Source organism: Alternaria hordeiaustralica (assembly GCF_023758085.1).
Source record: "Alternaria hordeiaustralica strain BMP 2776 chromosome Unknown scaffold_30, whole genome shotgun sequence".
Lineage (NCBI taxonomy): Eukaryota > Fungi > Ascomycota > Dothideomycetes > Pleosporales > Pleosporaceae > Alternaria > Alternaria hordeiaustralica.
In genome coordinates, this window is record NW_026056802.1 from 71,908 (window position 1) to 91,308 (window position 19,401).

The 19,401-nt window shown below is 53.0% G+C and overlaps 7 protein-coding genes across 7 annotated transcripts; 3 read left to right on the top strand and 4 right to left on the bottom strand.

Moving 5' to 3' along the window:
* Positions 1–389: 389 nt before the first annotated feature.
* Positions 390–2,906, top strand: J4E84_009562 (uncharacterized protein; the record flags this gene model as incomplete). The annotated part of the gene is made up of 5 exons (XM_049392124.1): positions 390–1,446; positions 1,499–1,632; positions 1,677–1,865; positions 1,913–2,112; positions 2,162–2,906. The coding sequence occupies 5 exons, from the start codon at positions 390–392 to the stop codon at positions 2,904–2,906; spliced, it is 2,325 nt and encodes a 774-aa protein (XP_049240105.1).
* Positions 2,907–4,041: 1,135 nt separating this feature from the next.
* On the top strand, positions 4,042–5,341 carry J4E84_009563 (uncharacterized protein; the record flags this gene model as incomplete). Its single annotated transcript, XM_049392125.1, has 3 exons — positions 4,042–4,160; positions 4,212–4,499; positions 4,552–5,341. The coding sequence occupies 3 exons, from the start codon at positions 4,042–4,044 to the stop codon at positions 5,339–5,341; spliced, it is 1,197 nt and encodes a 398-aa protein (XP_049240106.1).
* Positions 5,342–5,484: 143 nt separating this feature from the next.
* J4E84_009564 (uncharacterized protein) lies at positions 5,485–6,570 on the bottom strand (the record flags this gene model as incomplete). The annotated part of the gene is made up of 2 exons (XM_049392126.1): positions 5,485–6,282; positions 6,340–6,570. 2 exons carry the CDS (start codon positions 6,568–6,570, stop codon positions 5,485–5,487), a joined length of 1,029 nt encoding a protein of 342 aa, XP_049240107.1.
* Positions 6,571–9,025: 2,455 nt separating this feature from the next.
* On the bottom strand, positions 9,026–10,894 carry J4E84_009565 (uncharacterized protein; the record flags this gene model as incomplete). Its single annotated transcript, XM_049392127.1, has 4 exons — positions 9,026–10,487; positions 10,538–10,664; positions 10,718–10,754; positions 10,808–10,894. 4 exons carry the CDS (start codon positions 10,892–10,894, stop codon positions 9,026–9,028), a joined length of 1,713 nt encoding a protein of 570 aa, XP_049240108.1.
* Positions 10,895–11,167: 273 nt separating this feature from the next.
* Positions 11,168–11,944, top strand: J4E84_009566 (uncharacterized protein; the record flags this gene model as incomplete). The annotated part of the gene is made up of 2 exons (XM_049392128.1): positions 11,168–11,371; positions 11,423–11,944. The coding sequence occupies 2 exons, from the start codon at positions 11,168–11,170 to the stop codon at positions 11,942–11,944; spliced, it is 726 nt and encodes a 241-aa protein (XP_049240109.1).
* A 693-nt stretch (positions 11,945–12,637) lies between these two features.
* Positions 12,638–14,426, bottom strand: J4E84_009567 (uncharacterized protein; the record flags this gene model as incomplete). Its single annotated transcript, XM_049392129.1, has 4 exons — positions 12,638–13,049; positions 13,096–13,536; positions 13,586–14,298; positions 14,349–14,426. The coding sequence occupies 4 exons, from the start codon at positions 14,424–14,426 to the stop codon at positions 12,638–12,640; spliced, it is 1,644 nt and encodes a 547-aa protein (XP_049240110.1).
* Positions 14,427–14,863: 437 nt separating this feature from the next.
* J4E84_009568 (uncharacterized protein) lies at positions 14,864–19,271 on the bottom strand (the record flags this gene model as incomplete). The annotated part of the gene is made up of 4 exons (XM_049392130.1): positions 14,864–15,143; positions 15,199–15,536; positions 15,596–17,319; positions 17,369–19,271. 4 exons carry the CDS (start codon positions 19,269–19,271, stop codon positions 14,864–14,866), a joined length of 4,245 nt encoding a protein of 1,414 aa, XP_049240111.1.
* Between the last annotated feature and the right edge of the window lie 130 nt (positions 19,272–19,401).

Consider the following 19,401-nt stretch of genomic DNA (forward strand, 5'->3'; position numbering starts at 1 on the left):
GGTTTCGAAGACCCGGCCCGTACGTGCCGGTAATAAGACGGAATGCGAGGAGTGGTGGTGCTGGTAACATTGGATATACAGGGCACGACGGCCTAATCGGCTGACTGACTAGCTGCATGTGTTTACCTCCCCAAATCGTCCATCCGTCCATCTATCTCCCAACTCTGGCTCGATGCGCCTCCCAATGCATGCCCACACACTCTCCTAAACCGGACCGACAGTTGTACACGTTTCTTCGCGTGCTCTTTGCCTATCGCGCGCAGACTTTGGCAGTGTTGCTTCGTGAGCGCCGTTGACCCGCCCAAAGCGTCCACCTCCTTCGCGCGTCAGTGCCTCACCCCTCAAGACCACGACCACGACGCGTGCTCCTGCCTTGCCCGTCCGCTGTCATGGCCGAGCGCGATCTATCCCCAACTTCAACATCCTCTACGCTCTCGAACATCACGGTGCGAACTGACAAGCAGGGCGATGCTCGCGCCACGTCCAGCGCGTCGCCTTCCATCTCGACGCCACCTACCAGCCTCGGCGACGAAGCCAGCGTCATGTCCGAGATGACGAAGATCGAACAAGCTGTCGAAGTGTACGAGGAGGCTCCGGGCCTCCAAATGCTCGGCGAGACCTCAGCGTCCGCGCAAACCACCACGCCCGACGCCGTCAACAACGAGGCCCGCCGCCCTGCTAGGAGCTCGCGCAAGTCCGTCACCACGTACAACGTGCAGATTCTCGCCGGAACTGCGATTCATACGCCGACCAAATACCTTGAGAAGCACCACAAGAATGTCGTGCACGGCTCTCTCGAGGAGCTCGCGAGGAAGGAGAAAGCCACACCTATGCGAAAGAAGATGCTGAAGCGGAAGTCTGACATGACTGATGCCAGCGATCAGGTCGAGGATCAGCTGGCTGCCGAAGCCGCCCAGGCAGCACGACGTCGCACCTCCTCTCGCGTGACGGACCTTCGCAAGGAGGTCCTCCGCAAAAGCGGTGTCGGCGACACCGTCGCAAGCATGTACTCAGGGGGAAAAGCTTTCGTTAAAAGCACTTTACGGCGCAGTACTTCAGAGCCATCCTTCAAATCCGGCCAATCAGCTTCCCCCGCGGCTTCTCTCAAGCGGTCTCGCGATGCCCTTGAGGATGGAGACGCAGATAGCCAAGACCAGGAAGGAAAGATCTTCTCGCAGCCCAAGTCGAAAGTCTGGCTTAAGCAAGGTTTGTATGTTGGCCAGGATCGCGACTTTGATCCTCGTCTCTCAGAAAGCCAGAACCGCGCGAAGAAGAGGGCCAAGAAACCATGGCAGGCCACAATCTTGCCCCTCCCGATTTTTGCCTGCGAACGTCTATTGAACGAGGACCCAAAACATGTATTCCGCGATTTCAAGTTGCCATTCGATACTTACAGCCCTCTACCCAGAAAGGTTAAGGTCGACGGCTGGGTCAAACTCAACAAAAGTAACCTCACTATGATCCCACTCAGTCAACAATGCTAACGACTTGCAGACAGGTTCATTGGCGACGCATCTGCGCTGTGGAAACGCGACAAGCAAGACTCCTCCCAATGCTATTGCGATGAAGAAGATGGCTGTGGAGAGTCCTGTCACAATCGGATCATGGCGTATGAATGTGACAATACCAACTGTCCCCTGCCTCCGGAACTATGTAACAATCGGCCATTCGCAGAGCTCAAGAAGCGTGCAAAAGGCAACCGTTATGACTATGGTGTGGAAGTTCTCGATACAAAAGACCGAGGGTTCGGTGTTCGTGCTATGCGAACGTTCGAGCCACACCAGATCATCGTAGAATATGCTGGAGAGATCATTACCCAGTCTGAATGCGAGCGACGCATGAAACAGGTCTACAAGAAAGACAAGGTACGTTGTCAAGGTCTTGCATACAGATTTCTGCTAATCCTCTGCAGTGCTATTATCTCATGAGCTTCGACAACAAAATGATCATTGATGCGACTCGTGGGACTATTGCTCGATTCGTTAATCACTCGTGTGAACCCAACTGCGAGATGATCAAGTGGACTGTGGGTGGAGAGCCTCGGATGGCGCTGTTCGCCGGTCCCCGCGGCATCATGACTGGCGATGAGCTGACTTACGATTACAATTTTGAGTAAGTCATGTCCCATGACATATATGTTGAACCGTTCTGACTTCGTTAGTCCGTTTTCCCAAAAGAACATTCAGGAATGCCGCTGTGGCACTGAATCATGCCGTGGGGTCCTCGGTCCCAAGCCAAAGAAACCCATTGAAGAGAAGTCAATAGCTTCAGTGCTCATCACAGGCACGAAACGCAAGCTGCAGGATTTGCTCGGTCCTCGAAGGCCTGGTTCTGAAAGCACCCAAAGCTCCCCCAAGAAGCGCAGGATGCTTGCAGGCAACTCAGCTAGCGCCAAGGCAAAAAATGCTGTCGCTCGATTGGAGTCTGCTCGTGAGCGAGTCGAGAGGGAAGCAGATGCGCTGTCGCGCCAGAATGCATCCCGCGAAAACCGCGCTCTAAAGCGATCAAGTTCCGGAACTCTTGATAAACGTACGAGAGCAGCTAATCTCCGGACGGCAAAGCCATTTACCGTCAAATCTACCCGACACACAACCGTCAGCTTTCAAAGGAAGGTTACTAGGCCTGGTGCACTGAAGAAGGTCAAGAAGCCTACTCGACCACTGTCAAGCAGAAAGGCACTTCGCTCCCAACGACCGAGCACGCCAAATCGAGAAACGAGCACTGAGGTACTGGATTCAGAGGATAATGCTTCACCAAACATAACCCCTGCATCTTTACGCAGCGCTTCTAAGAAATCGCCTTACACCAGCCCTGTCTCACGAGAGCCTCTTGCAAAGGGCGCTACGACTGCAGTGAAAGACCGTGTTTCACACAAACCTTCAGTACGGAGCCTACGAGGAAGGTGATGAACGTGTCATTAAACTCCGTTGTATCGTAGCTTTGTTTCAACCCACATCATGCGGCAGATTTTCGCGAAGGGCTATCTGACTTGAACAGGCTTGCTGGGCTGTTTCCCAGTGACTTCAGATGTGTATGTACAGGTAGTCCTCTCCGGTTTTTAACGTGAACAATAGAATGATGGTTCCATGCGAATAGTAACTATTGCGGCGTGATGTGTCAATGCTTTGTTCACGTTTTCGCCGCTACCCAGTGGTCGTGTTGTAAAGCTCCTCCTGTTGGTAATATTCAAATCAGTGGAGAGGTGTCCATATCTGTGATACACAAACGCCTCTCCATCGCCATTTCGGTGAGACTATATCATACCGTGCTAAACCGAGCACGGCGGTACAAACTTTGCTGACACATTGAGTCACTCATTAGTCACCAGCGCTCACAGAAGATGTACAAGGCGAGCGAGTATGTACACATCGTCAAGCTCTCTCTGAACGATCACTGCCCTCAATCCAAAGTTCAAAGTAAGAAACCATCCTACAAAAACTCAACCTGGCGTACGTGTTATGTTGCCATGAATGAGCGAACACAGGCATACCGTCACAAATGTTCTCTCGGTCAAGGAGATAATGGGTATCTAAAGTCTTCAAAGAGAAGCAGCGTGATGAGGTGGATAATAAACGTGATTTAGAGACTCAATGAGCTATGTAAAGGTACCGGTGTACGAGCACTCAAGGTCATATGTCTCCGGTGCTTCCGGACGGCAAGCGAAATCCTTACATATGCATGGCTTCCGAATCGAGAAGACTGGCGGTAACATTGTCGATCGAGCGAATGGTAGAGTGATGGTTTGCTCCGAGTTGTATACGCTGCCATTCCGTAGACGTCAGCGTGCCTGCGCGCAGAGGAGTCGGCTATGATAATCGGACAAGCTGCCACTGAGTTCCGAACCAACTATTTGGTACTTGGTGTCCAAATTATAGAATATATGCGAAGCTCAGGGCTCATGTGTAGTATCAAGATGGTAATGAGATTGTTGTGACGCAACGGTGGGTAACGCGACGATGACTAATAATTTCCCGACGGGCATGCTGCTGCAGGGTTACCTTCCAAGACATCACATTATCACGAGCAATTCGCAGTCCACCAATGACGATGTACGCGATGAGGCTACTTGCTCGCTGCAGCTACGGCCTGCCTTTACGCCGCGCATTCCAGACGGCCGCTGCTCCCTCGGTCCGTGCCCCGGAGTTTGCTTTCGCTTTTGAGTAAGGCCTGCACACCATCAGCTTCTCAACACAGCAGCTGACGGCTGTCAGTATCGATGGAGTGCTCTTAAGAAGTTCAGATCCGCTGCCGCGAGCTCAAAAGGCCCTCTCTTACCTGCAATCACAGGGCATTCCCTTCATACTTCTTACCAATGGCGGCGGCAAACATGAATCCGACCGCGTGGCCGAGTTGAGCAGTAAACTGGACGTGTCTATCGATACATCCATGTTCGTTCAAAGCCATACCCCCTTCGCCGACATGGACGACCTCAAGGACAAGACGGTCATGGTGGTGGGTGGTGTGGAGGATAAATGCAGGAAGGTCGCTGAGGCATACGGGTATGACGGAACGACATTACATGGGGCTGCAACATTCTAACAGGTTGCATAGTTTCAAGAATGTAGTTATACCTGGCGACATCATGGTTGCTCACCCGGACGTATGGCCATTCTCGCAGCAACTACTGTCCTACTACAAGACCTTTACTCGACCGCTACCCGTCCCTATCGACGTTGATTCGCCATCTAGATCGCTCCGTATCGATGCAGTCTTTGTATACAACGATCCTCGAGACTGGGGGTTGGACGCGCAGATCATCAAGGATGTCTTGTTATCAGAGCATGGCATCGTTGGAACTTTGTCACAGAAGAACGGCAATCCAGCTCTGGAGAACCGTGGCTACCAACAAGATGGACAGCCCCCACTATACTTCTCAAACCCAGACCTGCTATGGGCGGCAAAATATCACCTACCACGTCTCGGTCAGGGCGGCTTTCGCGAAGCTTTCGAGGGTATCTGGGCTGCGATAACTGGCGGACAGACACAAGGTGTTAAGCTGCAGAAAGTCGTAATGGGCAAACCACACCGACCTACGTACGAGTTCGCTGAGAAGCGTCTGATAGCGCATCGGCATCATTTGATGCAAAACTATGGTAGTCCGCTGGGCCATCTGAAGCGCGTGTACATGGTCGGTGACAATCCCGCCAGTGACATTGCTGGCGGTAACAACTACCAGAGTCCGCATGGTACAGATTGGGCTAGTGTGTTAGTGGAAACAGGTGTCTACAAGAAGGGTACAACACCGTCGCCTGAGCCGCGCAAGATCGTGAGCGATGTTTGGGACGCTGTAGCGTGGGCTGTCGCGCAGGAAAAGTGGGCATCTTCAGCAGATGCTCCGTGATATTGAATTATGTACATGTATTGTCATTGCAGATATGATGATGCTCTTGGAGTGTCTCATAACAAGACTTCATTCCAACCTTCTGGGATACATCATCAGAACCGTGCGCATGAGTCGTCTGTTAATAGACTTTCACACCCAACCTACTGCTGCTCCAACCACTGCACAAACATCAAACCGCCGGACCCAAGGACCTCAGCCGTAGCCACCGGTTTGCTGTCTTCGATCCTTCCCGTTTCTAGATTTCGGCTATAGACAGCAACGTTCTTGCTAAATTGGTTCGCAATCGCAATCATGGATCCGTCCTTATTCATGTTGAAGTGGCGAGGGTAGTATCCGCCTGATTTGGCGAGTTGGACAAACGACAACCTTCCGTCCGCTGTGGGCTTGAATGTTGCAAGTGAGTCACTTGGAACCTGGGTGCTGTTCTTTGGGTCGGGATTGTCTACTTTGAACACCGTGCCGTTACGATTCGCCGCAACGAGGAACTTGTTGTCGGGTGACAATATCATCTCCGAGGCATATGACACTGGCGGGAGCGTAGTGTTGCCATATGTGCTGACCTCGTCGACCTCGGTGAATTCCAGGCCGCCGCACTCAGGGTAGTCCACTTTGTAGCTGATGATCTTGTTGCTTTTCTCGTGGACGACAAAGAGGTATGTGGTCTTAGAATCGGGGCTTGTCCAGAAAACTGCATGCCGAGGACCGTATTCCGGCTTTGATTTGAGTGGCTCGTGTTCGGTGAGCTGGTGGCTTGCGGGATCGATACAATATACGTGGACTAGATTGGCACCGAGACTAGGGAAGATCATGAATTGGCCTGTGGGGTCGAGGACAGCCTGGTGGATCTGTTCAGGCTTCTCGAAGGTGAAGTTCTGTAGGGATGAGAACTTGTTGCTTCCGTCGATGGTGAAGAGTGAGATTGCTGCCTGGGGGCCATACTATTTGGATTGTTAGTACATGTTCATCAAGGATTAGAAAGAGAGGGTTGTACGTACATGGGCAAGGGCAAGCGCCGTTCCGTTGTTGTAGGATATCGAAGACACCGCTCCTCCCAAAACCGGGCTGCTCGAAATCTTGCTGAGGCTGCCATCAGCACCAACGCTCAACATTGTAAGGTTGGCACCAATTTCTACTTCGTCTAGACACACTATCCTTTCACGACCAAGGGAAGCATCGAGCCATGTGGGTAACTTCCCACACTCATAGCTCTCATGAGTAACCTTCATCGTTTGGCTAGTGTTTTCGTTTGTGCTAGGTGGTAGTTCGAGAGTCTGGATAGCGCCAGGAGAAGTGTCATTTCCATATGATGCGACGAGGAGCCGACCCGCGGCTACTTGTCCTATAGTCGCTAACGCGATGAGTAAAGTGTTCATTGCTGCTGATAATGAAGGTATGGAGTTGTGTAGTAATACAGAGGGACCAAGACTTGTGTGGTTGTAAGAAGAAGGGAGGGCGTTGTATCGTAGGGATTATATTTGGTATCAAAGATCTATGAAACTGTGAAATGCAAAGAGAGACAGAGTAAGGAATGTGAAATGGGTCCTTGTGAATAGATGCGGGGAATCACAACCTTTGTTCTCATCGCGTGTGTATATAGTGATGCGTGTCGCATGTTTCACATTAACCGCCATGGGTCCTGTCAATAGGGATTTAGGTTTTAGTAGGACCGACAGATCCTAGGCACCGAGTTCAGCTCTAAGGGGCGGGTGTTTCCGTAAACGCGTGTGTGAGGGTCTTGATTGGTGAGTGCGGGGTTGAGCGTGAGCTGTGTCTCGGTGTTACTCGGTGATAGCCCAAAACACCAGTCGCGCTAGTGCGTCATGTCGCCATCTCTGCGCGCACGCGCTTGTGTGATGACCTCTTCACGAGTCCAAATGCATGTACGCATGCTCACATGCAGCCACACTAATCATGTCTACTTCCTCTTCCAGTTATGCCAACTATCTCCCGAACGAACTGCTGCTTGAGATCCTGGCGTACTTTGCATCGTGGGGCGAGATCGAGAGGCAAACCGCGCTTGCACGCTTTTCCGCTGTCAATAGGTAATGTGTCGCATTGAGGATCCTGGTCACATGAGCTTACATCAGTAGACAGTGGTATGATGTATGTGAATGCCATGCTACGGGCCATCAAACGTATTGTGACTAATTTGGCTGTTCGATGCATAGATAGCAGTTCAACCACTATACGAATCACCATATCTATCAGGAAGTGCGTACGATCTCTTTGTACGAACGATATGTCCTTCTGTGCTAGCCCGCATCAAGGTAAGGATATTCCGAGTAGTTGGTGATACATGCTAACCTATCACAAGCCCACAGCATTGTCAAGTCTAGTAAAGTCGCTGGACTTATCCCACATCGTACATCAAGGCGCCAAATCGACAACAGCTAGATTGCTAGGCCGAACGAGATTATCTCTTGAAGTCTTCGTAGCACCTCAAGCTAGCTTTGCAATCAACTGCTGGGCTAGCCTGAGCAAATGCACCCGGCTACGCGTTCTCGACCTGAGCCTGTTGGTAAACCCCAGACACACGATCTTTGTTCGAATCGTAAACTGACATGCTCTTCTAAAACCAGGGTATCCGAATGCATCAGTTTCCAAAGCTTAAACCAAACGATACGGCAACTTGGGGATCTACGCGAGCTTTACTTGCCTCGCTGTTCATCTAGATATGAACCCTCCGCCACACCCGGTGGTCCCAGTATTCGCTGGCCACCTAACCTGGAACACCTCGCTCTATCTGGATCGGTCTCTGGTCAATTCCTATGGGATATGCTACGACAACCGGCCAACTTCCCTCCGACTTTCTCTTCGCTGAGTATTCACCATAGTCCAGGTCTAGATCAGTACGTCAAGACTCTATTGCAACGAGTTCACCGTACGACTGCCACTGGAGGATTGGATGCTAACATAAAGACCGCAGGCAAGGTATCAGACCCCTACTTGACAGCTTATCTGCATCGCTTACGGTCGTCGAACTCCGCGATCTACCAGCCGTCAAACAAGGCCGATTGAACAGTGTACTAGACTGGCTACCAAACCTCGTCTCTCTAACCATAGCACTAGACTACATCGACAGTCGATTCGGAAACATGCCACCAGATTTCTCACCAGCCCGATGGCAAGAAGCCAAGCCACTATACAGACTGACTCTCCTCGCTTGTGGACGGACGGGTGATCCCTCACGTAGTTTCACGATGACTGATCTCTTCACCTTAATAGACGAACGGTATCTAGGCCGTTTGCGCTATCTAAACATAGGACATAGCACGGAGTGGCAAATTGAGGATGAAGTGCTGGGCGCACTCGAGTCCAGTGTATATGAGCAGGACAAGGAGAGTTGGTTGGGCCGCAGATGGCACTACGAAGACGTGGATTTCACGGATACGAGGGGTTTGGAATACGAGCAATGGATCACAGACACAAGACTTGGGAGGAAAATGAGGCCTTGGTTCCGACTCTTGAAGAATCGTTAGTTGGACTGCTTGGCGCTTTGCATATTCAGGGCTCAGGTGCTCTTCATTGTGATCAACTCGAGGGTCTAAGCCCTCCGATAATCCTATCCAAGCTACCGAAATTGGTCTAGTAGAAACACAGGCTGTCTATGTCGTTCATATCGCATGTAATGAAAATTTTGCGGTCCAGCGCCTGGCGCATCAGTATAGTGGTCGGGCGCATCTAGGCGCTGCCGTTGACCTTGCGTCCCTGGATGAGACCACGAATACCGCCCTTGCCACCTACTTCGCGAATGATGGCATTTATGCTCAGGTCGGCACCGATGTTGATCTGGACCTCGACCTTTCCTCCCTTCTTGACACCACGGACTGCAGCTTCGCTCAGCACTTGTCCAACCTTCCATGTCTTCTCCCGTAGCTCCTCTTCCTCTTCCTCGCTGTCGTCGTCGCTGTCATCCGAATCATCCTCGTCTTTTTCAGCCTTGGGCTTGGGCTCTGGCTTTGTGACCTTGATGTGTCGTGAGCCTTCCGCAAGCTTAATGAGCACGTCACCTCCCTCTCGTGGCGTTGCAATAGTCGCAGTGCGTCGGACAGGTAGTTGTGTCTCCGCGTCGACGATGGCATGGAAAACGCCAGAGGACTCATCGCCCGAGATGCACAGCACACCAACAGCGGTGGAAAGGTGGGGTGTAACAGTGACCATAGGGTGGGTGCTTTGTTCAATGTCCTCAAGCTCAAACTCCTGGATAAGGCTGGCTTGGATAGCAGCACCACGGGCTGACAATTCCGAGGGGTTGATGGCTGATGGGGATGTGGAAGGTGCGAGGACGGTGGTGGATTCCGGGAAGGCTGAGCGTACCGCAGAAGCGACCTTGGGAGTGTGAGAGTTACCGCCAGCCAAGATAATCTCGGAGATGTCGAGAGGATCCAAGTTGGCCTTCTCCACAGCTTGAGTGACAAGACGAGTAAAGGCAGAGAACAACTTGCTTCCCAGGAGATCGTAGCGGGTGCGGTTGATGGTCGCGGTGAAGTCGGTGCCGCCTACTAAGCTCTCGACGGAGAAGTTGGCGGTGGTACCAATGGAAAGCGCCTTCTTGACAGCTTCGCACTCAAGCTTCAACTTGGCCAACGATCGATCGTTTTCCCGAGGGTCACCGGCCGACTTGTGCTTCTTGAGGAACTCCTTGGCGAAATGTTCCATGAGCACTTGGTCGAGCTTGGAGCCACTGACATCGTAGTCGTGTAGAGTGGCCAGGATGGTGTAGATGCCGCCACGGGACGCAACCACAGCCACGTCCGAACGGGTGCCTCCCAGATCGGCAACGACGATGATCTTGTCAGCCAACTGGGCACCAGGACGGGCATCGTATGCTAGGACAGCAGCTGTGGGCTCGTGGATGAACTGTAGGACCTCGATGCCAGCGTTTGTCGACGCCTTCTTGAGGGCCTCCTTCTGGGCATCACTGAAGTTTGTGGGTACGGTGATGACGGCGGCGTTGACCTCCTTTCCAAGGTAGTCAGAGGCAGAACTCCGTAGTCTCTTCAGGTGACGTGTTGTGGCATCGATAACGGATACGGTGTTCTCCTGCTCGTCGGCGGTATCGCGGATGTTGAACGCAACGCCGTCTTCGTGCTGTACGGGATGGGCCGACTGGTGGCATGGGGAGGGGTCTATCGATTTGTAGCTGCAGGGTGTCAGTCGACGTGGTTGGACAGGTAGGATAGGATTGCCTACTCTTGGCCGAGGAAGTCGCGGAAGTAGGCGACTGTGTTCTTCGCATTGCGGACGAATTGGGTCTTGGCCTGACCTCCGTGTAGTTCTTCTCCTTCGACGTAGGACAGGGCGGTAGGGATTTGGCGGTCTTTTCAAGTGTTAGCAGTCGAGGGGATCCAGAGCGTGCAGCAGGCGGCGTACCTCCGTCTTCGTTGGCGATGACCTCTGCTTTGCCTTCCTGTTATGCGTCAGAAACATCCAGAGACATTGGCGACAGACATGGGCACTTACACCCGAAGTGAAAGCAATGGAACTGTACGAGTTGCCAAAGGATATGCCTATCGCGACTCGCTGCGCGGGGTCCGCTTGCGCACTCATCTTGCGCGGGAAGACGTTTTCGGGTTACGGAAAGAGGATTCGAGTCAAACGAAAGCCGTTCAGTATCGACAATAAAGCGGCAGGGGCAGGTGAACAGAAGATAGCCGGCTGTGGTAGCGTTTGTAGCGCGTGTGTTTCTTCGCGGCTAAGAAATTCAGAGTCGTGCATTTTTCTCGGAAGCGCACGGGCTTCTCGGAATGAGCTCACTCGAGGGACGGCGCATGTTACCAGGTGCTCTACCACACCCAAGGACACGACTTTGCGAGCACTACCATGGCAGCCTCAGTCACTATCGTACTGCCCGGCGACAACATCGCGCAGAGCGCCCTGCCAACTGGCACAGGCAAAAAGAAGACGCTCACCCTCGGACCCGGTTTGCGACACACGCCGCCAGACACGGTCACGGCCACGGTCGCGGGCGCGCTCGTGACGGACAACAAGAAGAATGCCGCTTCGGTAGAGTACAACACTGGAAGGGTGAGAGATCTATTCTGTCTCTTCCACCATGCTTGCTAATCCCCTTGACAGTATCTTCCTTTTGCAGGCGACCTCGTCATCGCGACCGTGAATGGCTCTGCCGCCGAGAACTTCAATTGCCTCCTCACCCCGAACACGCCGGCTGCGACCCTTCCCCACCTAGCCTTCGAAGGCGCGACCAAGAAGACACGGCCCCAGCTGCCCCCAAACTCCCTGGTCTACTGTCGCGTCGCGAGTGCCGGCAAGGACCTACCATCAGAGCTCACCTGTGTCGATCCCTCCACGGGCAAGGGCGAAGGTCTCGGTCTGTTAAAGGGGGGTATGGTGTTCAAGATAAGCCTGGGTATGGCACGGAGGATGCTTGCAGCGCGCGGAGGCATATCTCTGTTGGAAACCCTGGGCTCCAAAATCGGTTTCGAGGTTACCGTCGGCCGAAACGGACTTGTGCACGTTGATGGAGGAAACGTCAAGACGACATTGGCAATTGGGCAGGCTATACAAGAGGTGGATGCCGCGGCCCTCGGGGACGAAGCACAGAAGAAGCTTGCTGCCGCGACGCTGAAGCAATGTTGAAGAAGATACGCGGATTGCTATGTCAGACTTTGCAATCGCACGATGGAAGGATGGCGCCATTGTCACGCACGTTGGTCTATGTGAAGACTGATCGTAGGCGGGCTATCCGCTGTTGGCGGATAACTGGCTGTGAAGGGCATAACTCGACGTTTGCGACTAGCACGCGCGACGCATGAGAGATCGGCGTCCGTGTCAATGCCAGACTGAGTTGTCGACGGGTCTTACATGGCCAGATTCCGTTGATCATCTGCGTCTGGTCGCACTGGATGAAGGCTGTTTGACTCTAATGAGCCCGCCTGAGTACATTAGAAGTGTTCCAGCGAGAGCGCGTTTCAGTACCATGGTTAGATCGTCATAGGCGACACATCCCGTTGGAAGCAAGCAGACGCTGCAGAACAATTGTTCAAAGGAGTAGTGTGCTTGTAGGCTGAATGATGAACATGTAATATATTTATATTTCTCTAGTATCTGCGATTGACACTACGGGTCGTGAGCTCCATGAGACGCGACGCCGTCAATGAATCAATTCTCAATCTTTGTCTCATGCCATACGCGTCAGCTCTGAGACCATATGCCAAACTCAGGACCCTTTTTGTACGAAAGGTGCTGTGTCTGCGCCCATCATCGTGACCCATCCCTGCTAAGCCGACGCTGTCGAGCAGTGTTTCATCGTTCTTCTTTTGCAGATTTTGTTTAGGGCACAACACGCTGGGGGTCTCGGGGGAACAGGCTGCACATCCTGATGTTAGGCAATCCGAGCCAGAACTGTACAATCCTCTCCAGACCGAAACCACCTCCGGCGTGCGGCGGGCAACCGTACTTGAAGCAGTCTACGTAGTCCTTGGTTCCAGCACCGGCGGGATCAATCGGGGGATCATGCTTGCGCATCTGCTCTGCGAGCAGCTCTGAGTGATGGATACGCTGCGCACCCGAGCAGATCTCTTGACCCCTCATGAACATGTCATAGGAGTTTGAGAGAGCAGGGTCGGCGGGTGAGGGCATCGTATATGCGGGACGAATAGCAAGAGGGAATTGGTCCAGAGTGTAGAAGTCGGTGTTGTACTTCTCGAGAACAAGACGGCCAAGCATCTTCTCTTGAGGTGTTCTGGAAACATTAGTCAAGCCTTTGAGGATTTCTCTTTCGCACTTACGTCAGATCGTCGTAGTCTCCAAGCTCCTCACCAGCTTCGCGCAGCATTTTGATACCTTCTTGGAAAGGAATTCTGGGAACGTTTCCGGACTGAGGAAGCTTGAACTCATCGACGTGATACACTCCTCTTACAAGTTCTGTCTCTTTCTTGTACCGTGCGTTGAGCTCGTTGAAGATGAAGAGCATGAGGTCTTCCAGCACACTCATGACTTCATGGTAGTTCTCCTGGAATTCCATCTCAAGATCCAGTCCAGTGAACTCGGTCAAGTGACGGGCCGTGTTGGAGTTCTCGGCGCGGAATACGGGACCGATTTCCATGACCTTTTGGAAGCGGGAGGCGATCAACATTTGCTTGTAGAACTGTGGTGACTGAGCAAGGTAGGCGGGGCGACCGAAGTACTTCAGCTCGAAGACATTAGCACCTCCCTCAGAGGCAGCTCCACTAAATGTCATGTTAGTATCTGCAACGAATCACGACACGAGTAACATACAGAATCTTTGGAGTATGCACCAGAACGAAGCCCTTCTTCGAGAGGAACTCTTGGAACAAGGCGCAAACACCGCTCTTGATGACGAAGATAGATTGGTTGATCTTGGCTCGCAGATCAAGCGTCCGGTTGTTCAACCTTGTGTTCAGACTGACGAGTGGGCGCTCGCCACCTTCCTCCTCTTTCTGATCCTCTTCCGCAGCAGTCTCAGTTGGCATGGGGCGTTCCGCGTCCGACACTTGAAGCGGTAGCGGAATCTCAGCACTGGCCTCGACGAACAGCTTCTGGACATGAATCTCGAAGTCGGTGATACTGGCACTCTTTATGGGCTCCTTCACACGCTTGACTATACCCGTAACGACGAGTGTGCTCTCGGTGCTAACGTTGCCGCAGAACTTGACCATCTGCTTGCTCAGCTTGTCGCTGGCCGCAACGACAGCCTGCACGGTGTTGAGGTTTTGTCGTAGGTTCAAGAAAGCGAGCTTCGCAGATTGCACCCTTGCATTCTCAACCCAGCACCTGAATGTAATCTCCTTGTCCTCGTTGTTGGCGACATCGGTAAGCTCAGTGCGCGGAGTTCCCGTAGGCTTGTACTCTTTGGATCCAATGAGGGGAAGTTCGCCGTATGCGCCTGCGGAAACGTCGGCGCCATCGTCGACTTCTTTCTTGGTACGCTCAGCGAGTTCGCGGGCTTTGGCTGCGGCCTTCTTCTCTGCCTGGGCTACTGTTAATATCATGGACTTGACGGGAAAGAGACTCTACTGACCTTCTCTTTCTCTTTCTGCGCCTTCTTCAGCGCGTTCTTGGAGGGCGGCTCAGCGCCAGCAGCTGCGGCGTCACTCATTGTGGTTGGATTGGGGGTGTTTTGAGTCGCGTTGTTCTATAGTCAGACGTGTGCTAGGGACTCACATTTCCATAGTGGGGCAGCCGTGGATGAATCACAGCCCCGCTATCCCCGCGGCGTCATAGCCCACTACGGGATCCTTGAACACCTGGGCTGTCTAAGTACAATACAATGCCCGCCTAGTAGCTTCAATGGTTCCGATACATGTTTCAACTCTCATACAATTACTAACTAATGTAGCTGGGTATAGTAAAAATTGTCATTCCCGCTCAAACCCAATGCTTCCCAGACGCCCTGCAGCAAAACAAGCTGCTATGCTTCATGGTCTAAAAAAAGAAGGTCATGTCCTCAACGATCGTTTTGTGATTCAGCCGCCAGCGCAACTATCTCATTCTCTTTGCAGTCTCTCACTGCTGGGTGTCGTCGATAGTCAGCCTTCAGCCAACGATGGACGTTCGACTGGAGGTCGACGCGCTCGCGTTCCCATCCCAAAGTTTCACTGTCTTGACAGCTGAATGCTTTGGTTCGTGACATGAGAATATGTTGACGTGAGTGTCGTTGGCAGCCGCCGCAGCAATCATCAGTCGATGAGGGTGAAATGCAGTGACCGAGATAGGGGCAGATCGATCGCGAAGGAAACCCGAATAGGGCTCAAGGTGCGACACAGGCTGGCCGTTGTTGATGTTGAAGATCTTCACACGATGCCGTTGCGTGCCACTACACACGTTAATGTTAACATGTTTCGTAATCTTGGAATGTGATGAGCACTTACGTGGCAAAAACGGGAGCATGTTCATGAACGCTGAGTGTTCGTAGGGTGTCGGAAGTTGCTTGGATAGTCTTTACGCTTCGATCCCAGCGTATGTCCCACAGCTTGACCTCACCGCCACGGCAGCCGCTCACAAGTTCACGCTGTCCACCACGCTGCAGGTGAACGTTGGTGATCCATTGCTTGTGCTCTTTCCAGACCTTGACCATGGCGGTGGCGGGCTTTTGGCGTTGATCGTATACTCGGATGGCACCATCACCAAAACCAGCAACAAAGACATCTCCCTCGACTTGATCAGAGGTTAAGGATGTAATACAAGAACCGGATCGTGCGGGAAGGTCCTACTCAGGTCAGCTACGACATCACGGATGCGGAGAGCGCAACTTGCATTGGTGCATACTTCGGTCCCAGCGTTCCACACGCGAATGACCTTCACGTCGCCAGCAACTAGGATGAGACCTCTTCCTTGCTGCCAATCGAATACCAGACCGGCGTTCTTGTTACTTGAAACAAGATCAGTAAGCGCGCGGAATCCTGTCACTAGTTCTGTCTCTCCTTTACGGTCGTAATTGCGGAATATCTTGATTACACCATCCGAGGATCCTGTCATTAGTAGTGCCTGGTCGTCCTCGTTGATGAATCGCACGTCCGTTATTCTCGACTCGGGAGGGTTCCCGTTAGAGAAAGAATTGATTCTGTTGACCGACTTTGAGTAGTCGAAAATATTGACAGTATCCCGTGTATCTGTCACTACGAGATGGTCCTCAAACTGGTGGAAACACATCTTGGCAGGTTGGCTGAGGTTGTCGAAATATCCTCGTGGCACGTCCCAACGATTGGAAACGGCAATGTCCTTCAACGGCTGAGTCTCGGCAATGATCCTGTCGTTACGGTTCCTCCGCCAGAGTCTGCCATTATAGTCGGTACTTCCTGGTTCGTCGGCTTCTGTGGGCTTCATCTGAGGTTCGCGGAAGTACTCTACGGACCATTCGAAGAATACACTCTTAAGTGGGATTTCTGGTTTCTCCGTCAAGTTCCTGTTCTTGAACCCTCGTGAGGTTGGCTGCTCTACGGTATGATACTTTTCAGGTGTCTGGGGGCGAGAGACCGCGGGAGTGTGGGCATCATCGGCAGCAGATCTCCCTGAAGATTTCTGTCGAGGGCTTGCTGAATCTTGGCCAGCCCAGAGATTCTTCAGCGAAGCACCGACACTCGTGGACTTTCGGATGCCACCGAAGAGTGACAAGTAGGTTGAGTCTTTGGTCGGTGTTGGGGGATTCGAGGCTTTTTGCGGCGCAGAAGTCTCTTCTACTGCACGGCGCATGGGTCGAGGAGCTGGCGCGTTTTGGAGAGCTTCGTCTAGTTGGGGCTGTACAAACTTGGCTAGAGACGACTCGATAAGTGATATCAGGATGTAATCAACAACAATTCCAGCGTCTTTTGCGATCTCCGGATGCGGATCGACTGACATGACCAGCAACTCTTTCCAAATGGCAGAGTATATGGTATTTTGCGAACAAGACGTCGATTCGGAAGCACTGCCCGTAGCTCCTGTACGTGCTTTCATGTGGAGCGCATCGGGGTTCTTGTCATCAGATTGCTTTGTGTCTGAGTTGGCGTAATCCTCCGATAGTTGCTCGAATGCGGCAACGATGAACCGGGTCTTGTAGCGGGCAACGAACGTTGAGAAAAAGATGAGAAGCTCTTTGCGCACCATACTATTACCGTCCATGGTCATAATGAGGATCATAGACGCGATGGACTCTTCGATGTTGGCCACCTGTGGGGTAACATCGCGGATACCAAGGAAGGACGCCAATGCATGCAGCATTGCTGCCCGTACCTCAGCAACGGGGTCCACGATTAGCTCGCAAAGTCGTTCATGTGCCATGCACCGTATGCCGACCCACTTGGCTTCTTCGTAGTTGACCCAGAGCTTGCTCAGACAAAGGCACGACCATTGCCTGAGCAACGGGTTCTGCATATCTTTGAGATGATCCAAGCAGCTCTCTACAAGCTCTGTGCTTAGTGAAGCACGTTGTCCTTGGTTGTAGTCTTTGCAGAACATGGAGACTATGAAGGCACACATTGCGCGGTGTTCGCTTGCGTTCTGAATAGGTATACCTGTTTGAGTTTAGCTAACAGGCAGTCTTTTGGATTGAATCTTGAATACCAGAATTGGGATTGAATATGTTGATGAAGTACTGATAGCCGTTGTCCTTGAGAAGATCGGCTTGGCAGGACTGATCGACGGCAAGTATTCGGGCCCAGATGAATACCATGACTGGCTTGAGCTCATTGGCTTGCGATTGTAGTAGCTTGAGGACGTATGGGAAGATGCCAATGCTGAGTGCAAGATTTACAGCCCAGGGGCCATGATCTAAGAAACTCGACAATAGGATCAACGCTCGGAGACGATGCACTTGACTGAGTAGTACTTGGAGCACTATAGGAAGTTGTTCCGGTACCTTTTGCTCCACGGCGCCCTGTGTCAGGTATACCTCGAAAGCGGTCAGCTGTTCAGAGAAGAAGTCGGAGTGTTTGTAGTTGAAATCTTTTTCTCCGCGTGCTTCGGCCTGCAAATCCGGCAGCTGAGCCAGGATCAGCTCAACGGCCAAGTCCCAACTGCGCCAGAGCGGGTGGTTGTGTGTTTGGGGGATCTCGGGATGGGAGACGGGATTGCAGTGGTATGCGCGCATGACGCGCTGTGCAAGAAGATAGTTGCGGAATAGAGCAGCAACCATCAAGTCCTGACGGAACAGTTTCTTGAACAGAGGTTTGGAGAGAGAGTTCCACGCAATGGTATCGGTAATGGCTGTGAAGATCCAGTTCAGCTCACCAATAGGCGTTCTACGCTCAGAGACTTTGCCTGGAATATTGTGGGCATCTCGTAGGCTGACCTTGCTCGGGAGTGGGTTTTGCAAGATGAAGAAGCGTACTGCCATGGTTATGGGGTCAGTTAGACAGGATGTGAAGATATCAGCAGGCAGCTCGGGGTTAGTAGGGAGAGACTCGCGCTCTCTGCATGCTGCCAGATGGATGCAATCACTGAAATCGACATGCTCGACGCTGGGATCTCTCCGGCGCGCCTCTTCAAACTCGGCCTGGTGTTTCTCGGCAAAGCGGTTGAAGTTGCTGATGATGAGGCCAGCATCGGAGCAGTCATAGACGAACAGACTAGGTGCGCCAATCCAGGATTGCAAGTCGTAGAGCGACAAGGGAATGTACTGCGTGTAGTTTCTGTTAAAGACCCAGATCTCGCCGGAAGACGTTGGTTTGGGCACGCCATGGCCGTTGTAGTGGAACAAGACTCGCTCATTGCGGGCATTCCGGCGCAGAGTTGACGCGTATTTCCTCGTCTCTTCGGTTGTGGGGTCTAGCAGCAGTTTGTAGCGCGTGCGCATGCTCAGCTGCTCGTACTGGGTCTGGAGGGCCTTTCCGATCTGGTTCATGGGCGTGTGGCCGGGCGTCTGGGAGGTAACCGTCGGGTCGATCCAGCACTCCTCCTTGGCACACGGGTTGGTCTTGATGACGTCTGGGGGATCAACGCCAATGTTGAGGCAGAGAGCGAGGACAGCCGAGACGGTCTTGAGGCGGTCCCGCATGCGCCATTCTTGGACGGGGAAGGCACAGTCCTGGTTCTTGGGGTGGCCGCCCGTCTCGTGTTTCTTGTCGGTGTAGTACATGAAGAAGTTTGAGGTGAGCAGGTTGCTGTACTCCTCCGAGTTGAGCTGGTCGTCCCAGCCATGGCGGATCTTGAAGTGGCCGTCGACGCTTCCCTCGTCGGTGCTCTCGGGCGGGAGGGCCGGATGGCGCGGCCCAAAGTCGCTCTTCGCGCGCAGCATGCTGGGACGGGCAGACTGAGGGCCTATCGAGGCAGGGCGGGCAGGCGGCGCATGTTCGTCGACGGGCGAGGCAGGCGCGGCATCGGCGGCGGCAGCGGTGCTGGGGCGCGAGGAGGCAGCGGGCTCGGGGTGGTGGGCGCCGTTCATGTCGAGGGCCACGGGGGCGTGCGAGGCAAGCGGGTTGGGGTGCGTGTGGCCGCTGGCGAGAGGCAGTTGGTCGGCGGTTCTCATGGTGAGCTTCAGCGAGCAGCGACGATCGTGACGGGGCCCATAGCGCGAGGCAGTGGCAGCGGGACGCGTGTGGGTGAGAGCGACAGGCACGAGTATGGGCTGTGGCAGTGGACGTCACGGCAATGGCAGG